At 40.4% G+C, this 17479-nt stretch overlaps 1 protein-coding gene across 1 annotated transcript in view; it reads left to right on the top strand.

Annotated features, from left to right (window-relative positions):
• Positions 1–17479, top strand: part of ENTREP1 (endosomal transmembrane epsin interactor 1) — a 76737-nt gene that overhangs the window by 37177 nt on the left and 22081 nt on the right. The window contains exon 3 of the mRNA XM_005897469.3: positions 6913–7023. Within this exon, the coding sequence (XP_005897531.2) occupies positions 6913–7023 (111 nt within the window). The remainder of the gene's footprint in view (positions 1–6912; positions 7024–17479) is intronic.

The following is a 17479-nucleotide window of genomic DNA, read 5'->3' as shown; positions in this document are numbered from 1 at the left end:
GCATATAAAAGATTTTCATGTACATCATTTTGTGTTATTTCCTCATTAATCTTGGGAAGTACCTGGGATGATAGATCTTTTTTTTTAAAACGTATTATATTGATGTATAGTTGATTTACAGTGTTGTGTTAATTTCTGGTATAGAGCAAAGTGGTTTAATTATACATATAAGTACATTATTTTTCATATTCTTTTCCATTATGGTTTATCATGGGATATTGAATATAGTTCCCTGTGTTATACAGTAGAATCTTATTGTTTGTTTTTTCTATATATAATGGTTTGCACCTGCTAATCCCAAATTCCCAGTCCATCTCTCCTTTACCCTCTCTTCTGCTTGGCAACCACAGTCTGTTCTTTATGTCTGTGAGTCTGTTTCTGTTTCATAGGTAAATTCATTTTTGTCATATTTTAGATTCCATGTATAAGTACTATCATGATATTTGTCTCTCTCACACTTCACTTAGCATGATAATCTCTAGGTCCATCTATGTTATTGCAGATGATGTTATTTCTTTCTTTTTTGTGACTGAGCAGTATTCAATTGTATATATCTACCACATTGTCTTTATCCGTTCATCTGTAGATGGACATTTAAGTTGTTTCCATGTCTTGCATATTGTAAATAGTGCTGCTATTAGCACAGAGATGCATGTATTTTTTCAAGTTAGAATTCTGTTCAGAATATGCCGCAAGTGCGATTGCTGGATCTTATGGTAACTCTATTTTTTGAAAAACCTCCCTGCTGTTTTCCATAGTGGCTGCACCAATTTACATTCCTACCAACACTGTAGGAGGATTCCCTTTTCTCCACAGCCTCTCCAGGATTTGTGGTTTGTAGACTTTGATAATGGTTATTCTGACTGGTGTGAGATGATACCTCATCGTAGTTTTGATTTGCATTTCTCTAATAATCAGTGATGTTAAGCATCTTTTCATGTGCATGTTGGCCATCTGTATGTCTTATTTGGAAAAATGTCAGTTTAGATCTTCTGCCCACTTTTCAATAGGGTTTTTTGTTGTCGTTGAGTTGTATGAGCTACTTGTTTATTTTGAAAATTAAGCACCTGTCGGTTGTATCATTTGCATGTATTTTCTCCCAGTAGGACAATAGACCTTTCTAATAGATGAGAAAACCAAGTCTTGTAGAGATAGAGATTGTCTAAGGTATCATGGCAAGCAAGGGGAAAGCCTGAATTTGAACCAAGTGTCCTGATGAAAAATTCAGGTGCCTTCCACAAAGAGAAATCCAGATCACATGCAATGATTTTTTAAAGGCAAAAATTGTTGACAATAGAAGAAAATACCAGTATAAGAAATTCTGCTTTCAAGGTATAGCTGAATGGGCTTTTGACTATGATGTTCTTTACTAGTAGCTGATTTTTTACTGTCTTCTGTTTGAGAAGACTGCATCTGGTGATAGATGGGGTGGATGTTTGAGTCTTGGAAGTTATACCATTATAACTAGGTAAAAGCCAGATGAGTCCATTCTGAAGGTCCATTTAAATCCTGAGTCCCGTATAACTCCAATATTTCATAAAGTTGAGCCTGATTTAATCTCTGAAAGACATTGCTTGGTATCCTAATAGCCACCATGTCTGATATATGCTACAGTGATCTACACTAGAGTGATTAGGTGACTATTTGGCCAGTGTTTGGCCAGAGTTATAATAACAGTAATAAAAAATCCGTATCAGGAATAAAGTTGGGAAAGAGTGCATGGCAATTTTGTACACAGCCTGTGTGCCTTGGGGCAGGTCTTTATTCTGAGGTTTGCAGGTGGCCATTCTGGTGCTGTGACTTTGACTTCTCACTAGCAGCCCCTCCACTGTAGAAGAGAAGCCAACCCATTAGGCAGTGCATCCCTGGGGCTTTCTCTCATCTTTATTGTTCTGACATTATATGATCTCACCCTGCTGTCTTGACAGCTGGACTCAGAATTTTCTTCCTTATTTAAAAAAATATATATTAAGTATAATTTATATAAACCCCAGATCATAAGTATTCAATTAGCTAAGCTTTGACAGTTGGATACACCATGTAGCCAATATCCAAAACAAGAGAGAAAACATTTTTATCACTCCAGAAAGTTGCCTTATATTCTTAATCAGTCCCCTCACATCACACCTCCTCTGGGAGGGCAACTGCTCTTCTGATTTCTCTCACCATGATTGTTTGTCTGTTCTTGAACTTCATGTAAGTGGAATCATACAGTATCTGGCCTGTTTTACTCAATGTAATGTCTTTGAACTGCATGTTGTTTTGTGTATCGCCAGTTTGTTCCTTTTTACTGCTGGAGGTATTCCATCATTTAAAAGTACCACAATTTGTTTATATATTCTTCTGTTGTTGATTATTAGAGCTCTTTTCATCTTTTCATTTTTGGCCCAGTTTGAATAATGCTAAAGTAAACGTCCTTTTGTAAGTCCTTTTGTGGGCAATTGCATTTATTTCTTTGGTCCATTCCTAGCATTGAAATTGTAGGTATATATTCGGATTTTTTGCAGATAAAAAATTTATTCATTTTAATTGGAGGATAATTACTTTTCAATATTGTGATGATTTTTGCCATACATCAACATGAATCAGCTGTGTGTATACATGTGTCCCCCCATCCTGAACCCTCCTCCCACCTCCCTTCCCTCTGGGTTGTCCCAGAGCACTGACTCTGGGTGTCCTGCTTCATGCATTGAATTTGCACTGATTATCATTTTACATATGGTGATGTACATGTTTCAGTGCTATTCTCTCAAATCATCCCACCCTCACCTTCTCCCACTGAGTCCAAAAGTCTGTTCTTTACATCTGTGTCTCCTTTGTCGCCCTGCATGTAGGATTGTCGTTACCATCTTCTTTGTTGTTCAGTTGTTCAGTCATGTCCGACTCTTTGTGATGCCATGGACTGCAGCATGCCAGACTGTCCTGTCCTTCACCATGTCCTGGAGCTTGCTCAAACTCATGTCCATTGAGTCAGTGATGCCATCCAACCATTTTGTCCATTGTCATCCCCTTCTCCTTCTGCCTTCAGTCTTTCCTAGCATCAGGGTCTTTTCTAATCAGTTGGTAAAGTATTCACTTCAGGTAGCCACAGTATTGGAGCTTCAGCTTCAGCATCAGTCCTTCCAATGAATATTCAGGATTGATTTCCTGAATCAGGTAGCCAAAGTATTGGAGCATCAGCTTCAGCATTGGTCCTTTCAATGAATATTCAGGATTGATTTCCTTTAGGGTGGACTGGTTTGATCTCTTTGCAGTGCAAGAGACTCTCAAGAGTTTTCTCCAACACTACAGTTCAAAAGCATCAATTTTGCTCAGCCTTCTTTATAGTCCAGCTCTCACATCCATACATGACTATTGGAAAAACCATAGCTTTCACTATATGGACCTTTGTTGGAAAAGTCATGTTTCTGCTTTTTAATATGCTGTCTAGATTGATCATAGCTTTTCTTCCAAGAACTAAGTGTCTTTTAATTTCATGGTTGCAGTCAGCATTCGCAGTGATTTTGGAGCCCAAGAAAATAAAGTCTGTCACTGTTTCCATTCTTTCCGCATCTATTTGCCATGAAGTGATGGAACCGGATGCCATGATCTTAATTTTTTGAATGTTGAATTTTTAAGCCAACTTTTTAAAGCTGTGTCATATTGCATTTCTATTCCCAGTTTTTTAAGGAATCTCCACACTGTTCTCCATAGCAGCTATACCAGTTTGCATTCCCACCAGCAGTGTAAGAGGTTTCCTTTTTCTTCACACCCTCTCCAGCATTTACTGTTTGTAGACTTTTAAACTTTTTGACGATGGCCATTCTGACCAGTGCGAGATGATACCTCATTGTGGTTTTGATTTGCATTTCTCTAATGATGAGTGATGTTGAGCATATTTTCACATATTTATTAGCCATCTGTATGTTTTTTATTTTAGAATAGTTTTAGTATTACAGAAGTGTTTCCCAGGTGGCACTAATGGTAAAGAATCCACCTGCCAATGGATGAGATGCAGGAGACGAGTGTTCAATCCTTGGGTTGGGAAGATCCCCTGGAGTAGGAAATGGCAGCTCATTCCAGTATTCTTGCCTGGAAAATTCCATGGAAAGAGGGTCCTGGTAGGCTATAGTCCATGGGGCCTCAGAGAGTCAGACACGACTGTGTAAGCACAGTTTTATAGAAATATTGCATAGATAGCACAGAGTGGTCCTTATACCCCATACCCAGTTTCCTCTATTATTGATATCTGACATTGGTATGGTACATTTGGCACCATTAATGAACCAGTATTGATATACTGAAAGTGAAAAGTGCAAGTGCTAGGTGCTTAGTAGTGTCCAACTCTTTGCAACCCTGTGCACTGTAGCCCTCAAGGCTCCTCTGTCCATGGAATTCTCCAGGCAAGAATATTAGAGTGGGTTGCCATTTCCCTCTCCAGGAAATCTTTCCAACCCAGGGATCGAACCCTGGTCTCCTGCATTGCAGGTAGATTCTTTACCGTCTCAGCCACCAGGGAAATCCATTGATATATTGTTAACTAAAGTCTATACTCTTCAGAGTTTCTTAGTTTTTGCCCTCTGTCCTTTTTCTGTCTATGATTCCATCCCAGGACACCACATTACATTTAAGTGTCATATCTCCTTGGGATCCTCCTGACTGTAACAATTTCTCAAACTTTCAAGTTTTGAGGACCTTGACTGTTTTGCAGAATACTGGTCAGGTATTTTTTAGAATGTATTTCAATTGGGATTATCTGATGTTTTCTCATGAATCGACTGAAGTTTTTATGAATTTGGGTGAGGAAGATCACAGAGTAAAGTGCCATCTTTATCAGAAATGTCAAGAATGTTGGGTGTCAATATCACTTATCAGTAATATTAACCTTGGTCACCTCATTAATTTACTGTTTGTTGGGTTCACTGGAAAGTTACTCCCCCTCCTCTTTCCATATAGTTTTCTAAAGCGTTGGTACTATTTTATACTTGGCCAAGCAGTGTTTGAGAGTCCACATGCTCCTTATCCTCACCAACACTTGCTCTTGTCAGTCTTTAATTTTAACCATTCTAGTTAGGGTGAGGTAATCCCTCTGTGGTTTTAATTTGCATTCAGTGATGACTGTTGATGTTGAGCACTTTTTCATCTGCTTCTTGGCTATTCATATATCTTGTTTTGTGACATTTCTGTTCAAGTCTTTTGCCTGATTTTTTAAATTGAGTTATTTGTCTTTTTATTATTGAGTTGGGGAGTTATTTGTATATTCTAGACATAGCTTCTTTATTCAATATAGGCATGAAATGTTTTCTCCCAGTCGGTGGCTTGCCCATTGATTTCTTACTGATGTCTTTTGATGAGCTGGATTTAAGATTCTAATGAAGAGATTTGAGGTCCAGTGTTGGGTAATAGACTCTCACCCATTCTAAATCTGATGCTGCTAATTTTCAGTTATGAAGATTAGTGGTGGGCTGGTGGGTATAAGGATTATAGCTATCTTTTCTTTTCAAGTCATCTGATATTCATTAAAAGAAAATTTCCAAAGACAAGTTCAAGATTTCCCATAGTAACAATAATTGTGTTGTTCAGTGAGAAGATTCCAGATGTATTAGGTCTCTTTGAGTAGCAACTGCCAGGACATGGAAGAAACCCATGTAAGAAGACCATGTCCTGTCTTTTGCTAATTATGAATTCTAATTTCCCAAAAAGCTTAGGCATGATCAGGGATGACAGTAAAAAGGGGGCTCTTGCATGGGAACACAGTGCAAGTCAAGTTTACAGACAGAGAGGAAGCTAGCCTGGGAAATGGCAACACAGAGGCCACTTCCAGCATTTTCCCCAAGATTGGTGACAGGGCGCATAATCCTTTAACCAATTAACAAAAAAGGAGAGAAGCAGAAGCCAGACTTGGTGAAAAACAAGTCTCCTTGTTCATCGATCAAGAAAGAGTCTTCAGTCAGGTTCAGGAAGGGTCTGGATTCTTAGACTCAGTTGTTTACAGTTCTTAAACTCCTCTTGGAGAGGAAAGAAGAATTCCTCTTAAGAAAAGGGACATCATGTAATATTGAATATTGACTCATTAGTTGGGTCTGGGAGATATTTTCAAGCTTCTTGAAATACCAGTAATAAGGAAAGAGCTTTCTCTAGACTTCACATGTTAACTCATTTACCAGCCAGTCCTGACATATTGACTTCCTGAAATGGTGCTTGGTTCTAAAACTGATAATCATTAGTTTCAATCTTTCATATTTGCAAAAGATTGAAAATCTTTCAGGTTTTCAGTCTTCTGCAAATATGTTTGAAAAATCAGGTTGAAAAATCCTTTGTAGTTTCTAATTTGTGCTAAGTAAATACTGACTTCTTGATTGATTTCTGTCAATTCTTAATCATTTAGCATAGTATTTGTAATATTTAACTTTGGAGATGAGTACTTGGAAGATCATTGCATGCCTTTTCTTTAGTACCAATGGTGTTTGGAACTGAAAAAAAGACTCACCTTTGTTTTATTTTTACACATATACTATCATTTCTGGCTGGTAATGGCTCTGAACTCCTTGATTTTCCTGGATTCCATGTATGTTCTAGAATTCTCCATTTATCCAATTACCATGATTCTATAAAATTTGGAAGAAATAACAGTGGCTCAAGGAGGAAATAGCCATGGCTTAATGTCATGTACAGCTAAAAGTCAGGATTCTATTATTTGCAAAGAGGAAGAAAAATAGGGACTTGAAATTGAGAAGACTTGAGGGTCAGTGGCATTCCTTAGCACAATTTAAAGCATTCTAAAAAGTGGGGGGGAAAGTTTGTCCATTAAAAACATGGTTCTGACTTTTTTTTTCCTTTAGGAAAAGAATGAGTCTTTTTACTTAGAAAAAAATCTGTCTCTGAATTTAGCCGTCATCTCTTCTCTAACTGCCTCTTTTCTTGCTGTTTCAGGTGAATCTCTTTGTGCTGCTGTCTGTGGTGTGTGTCCTCCTGAATTTAGCTGGATTTATTCTCGGCTGCCAGGGTGCTCAGTTTGTGTCCAGTGTGCCCAGGTGTGATCTGGTAAGCTGTCCTGAAACATCACTTTGTGCCTGTGCCAACCGTGGCCTGCCCAGCATTCTTGGGTGCCAGTGTGTGGCTGGACACAGGACCACGCAGTGTCCTAAAGTGAGACCTGAAGTTGGTAAAAGAAAGTGCGAAAACAAAATAAAGAACTAACTGCTAATTATTTTACTCAGATTGTTGATTAGTTTTTCTAAAGCAGGGACCAGCCAGTAGAACCCCCAAACCACAGAATATAATGCATCATTAGTCAGTGAATAGATGGATCAGTTGTCCACGGTCAGGATCTATCTGCTCTTGTCTAAAGAGGAAAGATGGATATTATCAGAATTCAGGTTAGCAGTCCTTTATCTGAAACTTCTGGAGGCCTTTCAGCGTTCAGAGTTTTTCTAGTTTTTAGAAGATAAATGTGACACATAGACTGTTTATTCTTTAATACCTCAGTGGAGTTGGGAGACAGCAGACTGTAATCAAAATTTTTGGTGTCCAGAGCTTTGAGGATTTCAGAATCATAGATAAGAGGTTGTGAACCTGTACTATCCCATTTTTTTTTCCTAATTGTGGTAAAATATACATAGCATAAAATATACCATCTTAACCATTCACTGGTGTTGAATACATTCACCTCATTGTGCAGCTAATCCTCAGAACTCTTTCCATCCTGCAAAGCTGACATTATACATTTTATTTTATTTAAAAAATTATTTATTTATTTATGGCTGCACTGGGTCTCATTGCTGCGTACTGGCTTTCTCCAGTTGCAGAGGGTGGGGGCTCCTCTCCGCTTGCAGTGCGTGGGCTTCTCATTGCGGTGGCTTCTCTTGCGGTGCATGGGCGCAGTTGCCCACTGCATGTAGAGTCTTCCCGGACTAGGGATCAAACCCATGTCCCTTGCATGGCGGGCAGGTTCTTGACCACCAGGGAAATCCAACACTATATATTTTAAACTGCTACTCTCCATTCCCTCTTCCCTCTGGCCTCTGCCAACCACTCTTCTACTTTACGATGCTACGGATTTGACTGCTCTGGTTGTCTGATATAAGTGGGATCACCCAGTATTTGTCTTTTAGTGTTTATTTCACTTAGTATAACACCCTCAATACATCCGCATGTTGTAGTATGTGTCAATATTTCCTTTCTTTTTAAGGCTGAATGATAAATATTTCACTGTATGCAGAGGTCACGTTGTGTTCACCCTTCACCCATTGGAGGACACTAGCATTCTTTCTACCTTTTGGCTGTTGTAAACAATGCTGTCATGGAAATGGGTCAATTCTCTGGAGTATGTGCCCAGAAGTAAAATTTCTGGCCATCTCTGAACTTTTTAAGAGGACTTTTCCATCACAAATATCTCCCTGTGGCAAAAAGCAAAAGAAGTGGACTCCTGGGAATTCCCTGACCATCCAGTGGTTAAGACTCCATGCTCCCAATGTGGGGGGCACCGGTCAGGAAACTAAGATTCAGCATGTCTCACGACATGTCCCCCCCTCCCCAAAAGTGGACTCTCTATGAGTTATAGTAAACCTCATCTATTTGGAATTTGGTTCCATGGCATTCTCACCCAGTCAAAACCAGCAGGATGCAAGTGAAGAAGGCCACCATGTCTCTTACAACACTATGATGGAATCCGTGCAGGAAGCTCATGATCTCCCCAGATGGGAAGATTCCTCAGGGACTCAGTAAAAACTTGTTGCTCTTAACAATCCTTCACAGTTTTAAAAAAGTTTTTGTCATTTTGTTGCTTAATAACCTTAAGTTTTGGAAGCACAGGCTCACAGTGCTTCCTGATGTTTAAGGCCCTCTATGACTTGCCCTTGTCCCTCTCTCCCACTGTAATCAAGCCCAAGCCCACAAGCCACCTAGGTTCCTGCCCTACTTTGCTGTTCCTGGCAATGCCTCTCTCCCCTGACCACTCCCTGTCCTTTACTTCTCTGTTCATCCAAATAGGATCGGCCTTTTAATGCCTCATTCAACGATTATCTTTTAAAGGAAGTAGTCCCTGATCCCCAGAGAAGATAATCTTCCAGAATTCCTGTCTGTCCATCTCTGAAACATTTCTCCTTTTGTTTTTTTGAGCTAAAGGTGTTCATACACTTGTCTTTTCTCTTGTCCTGTCCTGGAATCTCCCCGAGGACAGTGTCTGGCTCTCCATCTTCTGGGGAGTTTTCAACAGCACCTCCTCGCACACTTCTTTATATACACAGAGTTCCCAGAAAAAAATTTTAAACAAGGCTCGATTTCCCTGTCACTAATCACACAGAAAATTGGAAGGGACAAAGAGAACAGACACGGCAGAGAAGTGAAAAGTCATAATACACTGAAAGGTAATTCAACAAGAGAGTAGCATCTATTCTATGCAAAACACCATACTAGAGACTGCAGAGACTAGAAAGAAAAGTCAGGCATCATTTCTGACCTAGAAGTTTATCACATAGCACGGGGAGTGGGGTCACTGCGCCAAGTGCTCGATCAGTGTATGTGGAGGGGATGAATAAACGCCCACATGCAAAGCCAGGGAGACTGCATGAAGCCATTAGAGTGAGACATGGTGTTCTGGGGATGCAAAAGAAGAAGGTCTTGGACCCTTGGGAAGGTGGGAAAATACCTGGAACATCGGCATTTGAGATGGGCACTGAACGATAATAAGTAAAGGAGTGAGTTGAAGCCAGGAGAGGAGAGGATTCCAAGTGCAGTGGTCAGAAGTTAGCCCAAGTGGTAGATCACTGGGGGCTCTGGGACAAGCAGAAGCCAAACTGCAAGGTGTAAAGGTCCATACGGTTGACTTTTCTGAGAAATTCTGTGGTTCTTTACCTTGACTGCTGTTAGAATCACCTGGGGAACTTTTTAAAAAGAATGTCTAAGCTTGGGCCCTATACTCAGATATTCTCAGTTGCCCTGAAGTGGGGGCCTGGACATCAGTATTTTTTTTAAAGCTTTTAAATTTATTTTTAATTAAAAAAATTTCCCACTACCACAAAACCAACTCTGAGATTGTTTCTGATTATATGATTGTAAAAATTGAACAATCCATAAAAGTGTGGGATGGAACTTAAAAATCATTTGAAACCTCAGTATTCTGGGATATCATAGTTAATCATTTGACGCTTTTTGTGTGTGTGTCTTTATGAATAAATATTCATCAACAGGACCGTATTGTAGTTGGTTTTCATTAGAGAGCCTGTTTGACAAGTGGGGTCTTTCTGAGGAAGAGATGTTTTCCTTCCCTCTTTGCCTCACCACCCACATGTCATTCCAAATCCACAGTAATAAGCTGGGGGTTTCCTTTCATGTTTTCACGCTTATGTAACCTTGCATAGATGTGTCTGGGTGGGGCTTTGTTGTTGTTCAGATGTTCAGTCATGTCCAACTCTTTGTGACCCCATGGACTCTAGCACGCCAGGCTTCCCTGTCCTTCACTATCTCCTGGAGCTTGCTCAAACTCATGTCCATTGAGTCAGTGATGCCATCCACCAATCTCGTCCTCTGTCGTCCCCTTCTTCTCCTGCCTTCAATCGTTCTCAGCATCAGGGTTTTTTTCCAGTGAGTCAGCTCTTTGCTTCAGGTGGCTCAAGTATTGGAGCTTCACCTTCAGCATCGGTCCTTCCAATGAATATTCAAGATTGATTTCCTTTAGGATAGACTGGTTGGATCTCCTTGCAGTCCAAGGGACTCTTAAGAGTCTTCTCCAGCACCACAGTTCAAAAGTGTCAATTCTTCAGTGCTCATCCTTCTTTATGGTCCAACTCTCACATCCATACATGACTACTGGAAAAGTCATAGCTTTGGCTATTTGGACCTTTGTTGGCAAAGTAATGTCTCTGCTTTTTAATATGCTGTCTAGGTTTGCCATGACTTATTTTTCAAACATGGAATCTGTTGTATCCACTTATCTGTATATTGTTTTTCTGACTTAAAATTACATGAGGTACAGCTCTAACATCTTTTTTCCCCCTTTGAGCAGCTCAGTTCTCTGTTTTCTTGTTGTCTGTTGTGGTTTGGGTTTTGGCTGATAAAAGCAATGCTGCTATGAATACCACTCTGCATATCCCCACAGGAGCTGTTGACCTAAGTGGGCTAGTCTCCCAGGACAGGGATTGTTCTTCTGTTTGTCTCATCTTTTTATAGCTCATTCAGCCATTTGATGATTTTATTCTTTTTTTTTTTTAAATTAAGATAAAATTTGCCAACAGTTAAATGACCAGGTCTCAAGTGCACAGTTCATCAAGTTTTGACCAGTGTGTATATTCATCATGACAAATACACTCCTGTTCAGACAAGAAAGGGAGCATTGTCATTACTTTAGAGAGTTCTTTGCTGCCTCCTTTCAGCCAATTTCAACTTTCTCATAGGCAACCACTGTTCCAGTTTCGTTCACCATAGATTAGTTTTGCCTGTTCTTGAACTTCACACAAGTGGAGTCATGTGGTATGTAGCTTTTTGTGTCTGACCTGTCTAGCTCAGCATTATGTTTTTGAGATTCATCCATGTTTTGGGGGTCATATCAGTTGTTTGCTTTTTTTCAAAAATTAATTTATTTTAACTGGAGGCTAATTACCTTATAATACTGTAGTGGTTTTAGCCATGAATTGACATGAATTGACATGAATCAGCCACAGGTGCACATGTGTTCCCCATCCTGAGCCCCCCTCCCACCTCCCTCCCCATCCCATCCCTCAGGGTCATCCCAGTGCACCAGCCCTGAGCATCCTGTCTCATGCATTCAACCTGACTGGTGATCTGTTTCACATATGATAATATACATGTTTCAATCCTATTCTCTCAAATCATCCCACCCTCGCCTTCTCCCGGAGTCCAAAAGACTGTTCTTTACATCTGTGTCTCTTTTGCAGTTTCGAACATAGGGTCATCGTTACCATCTTTCTAAATTCCATATGTATGCATTAGTATACTGTATTGGTGTTTTTCTTTCTGATTTACTTCACTCTGTATAATAGGCTCCAGTTTCATCCACCTCATTAGAACTGATTCAAATGTATTCTTTTTAATGGCTGAATAATACTCCATTGTGTATATGTACCACAGCTTTCTTATCCACTCATCTGCCAATGGACATCTAGGTTGCTTCCATGTCCTGGCTATTGTAAACAGTGCCGCAATGAACATTGGGGTACACGTGTCTCTTTCCCTTCTGGTTTCCTCAGTGTGTATGCCCAGCAGTGGGATTGCTGGGTCATATGGCAGTTCTATTTCCAGTTTTATTAAGGAATCTCCACACTTTTCTCCATAGTGGCTGTACTAGTTTGCATTCCCACCAACAGAGCAAGAGGGTTCCTTTTTCTCCGCACCCGCTCCAGCATTTATTGTTTATAGACTTTTGGATCGCAGCCATTCTGACTGGCATGAGATGGTACCTCACTGTGGTTTTGATTTGCATTTCTCTGATAATGAGTGATGTTGAGCATCTTTTCATGTGTTTGTTAGCCATCTGTATGTCTTCTTTGGAGAAATGTCTCTTTAGTTCTTTGGCCCATTTTTAGATTGGGTCGTTTATTTTCCTGGAATTGAGCTGCAGGAGCTACTTGTATATTTTTGAGGTTAATTCTTTGTCAGTTGCTTCGTTTGCTATTATTTTCTCCCTTTCTGAAGGCTGTCACCTTGCTTATAGTTTCCTTCGTTATGGAAAAGCTTTTAAATGTAATTAGGTCCCATTTGTTTATTTTTACTTTTATTTCCATTACTCTGGGAGGTGCTCTTTATTTTTTTTAACCAGGGCAATATTTCATGCTATAAAAATACCATAACTTGTTTTATCAGTTCTCCTGATAATTGGGTTGTTTCCAGTTTGGGGGTATTATGAACAAAGCTGTTGTGAACATTTTTGTGTAGTTTTTCTTGGTTGACCTGTTTTCATTTCTCTTGAGTAAACACAGGTGTAGAATTGTTGGGCTGTGTGGTGGATGCATGTCTAACTTTGTAAGAACTGCTAAATGTTTTTCTGAAGTATATGGGGAATAAGTATATTTAATTTAAAATGTGTGGACAGTTCCTTTATTAAACGGCTTTAACTTACTTTTCCACCAGTAACCCTCCACCTACAACATGCTACTCTAATTTTTACCAGTCTGATGGGATTGGATCTAAATCTCATTGTTACTTTAAGTTTCAGTTTCCAGATTGATAGAGGTGGTACATCATTTTGGGGAAAACTTTACAGAAAATTTTAATATGTGGCTAGGGTAGAGAACTGTAGTACTGATGGATGATGGGAGGAAGAAGATCTTCTATTTTTACATTTAAAGTTGCTCAGTCGTGTCCGACTCTTTGCAGCCCCGTGGACTTAAGTCCATGGAATTCTCCAGGCCAGAATACTGGAGTGGGTAGCCTATCCATTCTCCAGGGGATCTTCCCAACCTGGGGATTGAAGCCAGGTCTCCCACTTTGTGGGTGGATTCTTTACCAGCTGAGCCATAAGGGAAGCCCAAGAATACTGGGGTGCATAGCCTATCCCTTCTCCAGGGGATCTTCCCAACCCAGGAATCAAACCGGGGTCTCCTGCATGGCAGGGGGATTCTTTACCAACTGAGCTGTCAGGGAAGCCAGAAATAGACACTTGGAGTTTGTTTCCTCCTGCCGCTTAAGAGAGAGAGAAAAGATGTCTGACACTTGCAGCCTCTTTCCTCCGTTTGGAGACCCCAAGCCTTCCTACTTGTTACCCTCTCATTCCCCCCTTTTCTTTTAGGAGAACTATGTTGCCTAGGGAAAGGTACATCATCCCTAAATTGTTGAGGCAACATATTCTCCTAACCCTCATATTGAGGGTCTCTGATCCAGGGGCCCCAAATAGTAGCTGGAGGAAGCTGCTGCAGTGGCAGGAGTTTGAGCAACCATTTGTAACTTAAAAGCCTTCATGTGGCTAGAAACAAATCCAGTCACACAGTTACAGATGCAGGCAACAAACAGCAAAAACAGAACAATCAGCAAAGTTAAAAGTCACATTATGTCCACAGTTAAGCTACAAAGCGTTGCACCGGTCCATTTTAGGATTGTTAGATGTCATCCGATTAAGAAGAGGCATCACATATGATTGTTGCTGTCAAAGGTATTCGCAGACTTACAGAAAGTCTGAAAGATGGATGTTTTTCATTTAAGAATGGGGAGATTCTTAAGAGATGGAAGAGAAGTTCGAATAGATTTTCAGAAATATTGGGCAGAGATGGGATTAAGAAGGCAGGAGAAGGATTAGAAACAGGAAGAACAAGAAACACAAAATGCATGGTTGCTTAGAACCATTTTGTACAGAGCCTAAGGGCTTTCCTGTATTCACTGGGCAAGGTGATAGATATTCATTGTTGTTTGCATAATGATTAACTTTCAGATACTATCTCTTATTTAAAGGAATTAATTCTCACTTATCTGGAAAAATTTTGCCATCCAAACTGGCTCACCCCAAAAGTTTCAGATAGCTGAGGTTTCTATATATTTGGATGTCCACGGTTGTGTGAATTACACAAGTGTGTGTACAGCCCACACAGGACTGGTTTCCCTGGTATTATAAAGCCTTGGGTCAAGAATGGACTCATGTAGGAAGGGAGTACTTTGTAAGATGACACCTAATGTTACCTGAGGGAGGTAAAACTAGGTAAGATCTTGAGGCTTCAGTTCAGTTCACTTGCTCAGTCGTGTCCGACTGTTTGCAACCCCATAAATCACAGCATGCCAGGCCTCCCTGTCTATCACCAACTCCCAGAGTTTACTCAGACCCACGTCCATCGAGTCAGTGATGCCATCCAGCCATCTCATCCTCTGTCGTCCCCTTCTCCTCCTGCCCCCAATCCCTCTCAGCATCAGGGTCTTTTCCAATAAGTCAACTCTTCGCATGAGGTGGCCAAAGTACTGGAGTTTCAGCTTCAGCATCATTCCTTCCAATGAACACCCAGGGCTGATCTCCTTCAGAATGGACTGGTTGGATCTCCTTGCAGTCCAAGGGACTCTCAAGAGTCTTCTCCAACACCACAGTTCAAAAGCATCAATTCTTTGGCACTCAGCTTTCTTCACAGTCCAACTCTCACATCCATACATGACCACAGGAAAAACCATAGCCTTGACTAGACGGACCTTTGTTGGCAAAGTAATGTCTCTGCTTTTGAATATGCTATCTAGGTTGGTCATAACTTTTCTTACAAGGAGTAAGCGTCTTTTAATTTCATGGCTGCAGTCACCATCACAGTGATTTTGGAGTGCCCCAAAATAAAGTCTGACACTGTTTCCACTGTTTCCCCATCTATTTCCCATGAAGTGATGGGACCAGATGCCATGATCTTCGTTTTCTGAATGTTGAGCTTTAAGCCAACTTTTTCACTCTCCACTTTCACTTTCATCAAGAGGCTTTTGAGTTCCTCTTCACTTTCTGCCATAAGGGTGGTGTCATCTGCGTATCTGAGGTTATTGATATTTCTCCTGGCAATCTTGATTCCAGCTTGTGCTTCTTCCAGTCCAGCGTTTCTCATGATGTACTCTGCATATAAGTTAAATAAGCAGGGTGACAATATACAGCCTTGACGTACTCCTTTTCCTATTTGGAACCAGTCTGTTGTTCCATGTCTAGTTCTAACTGTTGCTTCCTGACCTGCATACAGGTTTCTCAAGAGGCAGATCAGGTGGTCTGGTATTCCCATCTCTTGAAGAATTTTCAGTTTATTGTGATCCACACAGTCAAAGGCTTTGGCATAGTCAATAAAGCAGAAATAGATGTTTTTCTGGAACTCTCTTGCTTTTTCGATGGTCCAGCGGATGTTGGCAATTTGATCTCTAGTTCCTCTGCCTTTTCTAAAACCAGCTTGAACATCTGGAAGTTCACGGTTCACATATTGCTGAAGCCTGGCTTGGAGAATTTTGAGCATTACTTTACTAGCGTGTGAGATGAGTGCAATTGTGTGGTAGTTTGAGCATTCTTTGGCATTGCCTTTCTTTGGGATTGGAATGAAAACTGACCTTTTCCAGTTTTGTGGCCACTGCTGAGTTTTCCAAATTTGCTAGCATATTGAGTGCAGCACTTTCACAGCATCATCTTTCAGGATTTGAAATAGCTCAACTGGAATTCCATCACTTCCACTAGCTTTGTTTGTAGTGATGCTTTCTAAGGCCCACTTGACTTCACATTCCAGGATGTCTGGCTCTAGGGAGTGATCACACCATCATGACTATCTTGGTTGTGAAGATCTTTTTTGTACAGTTCTGTGTATTCTTGTCACCTCTTCTTAAGATCTTCTGCCTCTGTTAGGTCCATACCATTTCTGTCCTTTAGCCCATCTTTGCATGAAATGTTCCCTTGGTATCTCTAATTTTCTTGAAGAGATCTCTAGTCTTTCCCATTCTGTGGAATGAAGCAGGACAAAGACTAATAGAGTTTTGCCAAGAAAATGCACTGGTCATAGCAAACACCCTCTCCCAACAACACAAGAGAAGACTCTACACATGGACATCACCAGATGGTCAACACCGAAATCAGATTGATTATATTCTTTGCAGCCAAAGATGGAGAAGCTCTATACAGTCAACAAAAACAAGACCAGGAGCTGACTGTGGCTCAGATCATGAACTCCTTATTGCCAAATTCAGACTTAAATTGAAGAAAGTAGGGAAAACCAATAGACCATTCAGTTACAACCTAAATCAAATCCCTTATGATTATACAGTAGAAGTGAGAAATAGATTTGAGGGACTAGATCTGATAGATAGAGGGCCTGATGAACTACGAACGGAGGTTCATGACATTGTACAGGAGACAGGGATCAAGACCATCCCCATGGAAAAGAAATGCAAAAAAGCAAAATGGCTGTCTGAGGAGGCCTTACAGATAGCTGTGAAAAGAAGAGAAGTGAAAAGCAAAAGGAAAGATATAAGCATCTGAATGAAGAGTTCCAAAGAATAGCAAGAAGATATAAGAAAGCCTTCCTCAGCGATCTTGAGGCTTACACAGCTATAATTAATGGAAACTGCATTGTGACCCATTGAAAAACATGAGTTTGGTTCCTGCTTGGGGAGGGAGGGTCTTATGTACATGAACAGAAGGGAGATGTGAGAAGAATGAATAATCTCTATTAGCTGCTGCTTTGTTATACTAAATAATGCTGTTAGTATTAAAACAGGAAGTTCTCAGCCAGAGACTTTCAAGGAGGAAGCCCATTACCTTCTGAATTTAGCCTGGTGTAAGGATATTATTAACTGTGGAAGAGGGCCAAGGGAAAGTCAGCCATCCCTGAGGGGAAAGAATAGTTCCCACCTGCCTAGGGAAATCCTGTGTGAATGGCCACAGTAATTTTCCTTTAGAAGGAAGACTCTCTTACAGATATTAACAGCAGGATATACCTTCAAAAATGTGAGACAATGAAAGAAGAATTCAAATACAAACAGCTTTGTGCCTTTGTGTGTGGAGTTGTGGATCTAGGTGTGGGGACATTGCTGAGGTAATGATCTCTGTGGATAAACCAGGAAA

The sequence above is a fragment of the Bos mutus genome, chromosome 8, assembly GCF_027580195.1.
Source record: "Bos mutus isolate GX-2022 chromosome 8, NWIPB_WYAK_1.1, whole genome shotgun sequence".
Classification (NCBI taxonomy): Eukaryota; Metazoa; Chordata; class Mammalia; order Artiodactyla; family Bovidae; genus Bos; species Bos mutus.
This window is presented reverse-complemented; position numbering and strand designations above follow the sequence as displayed.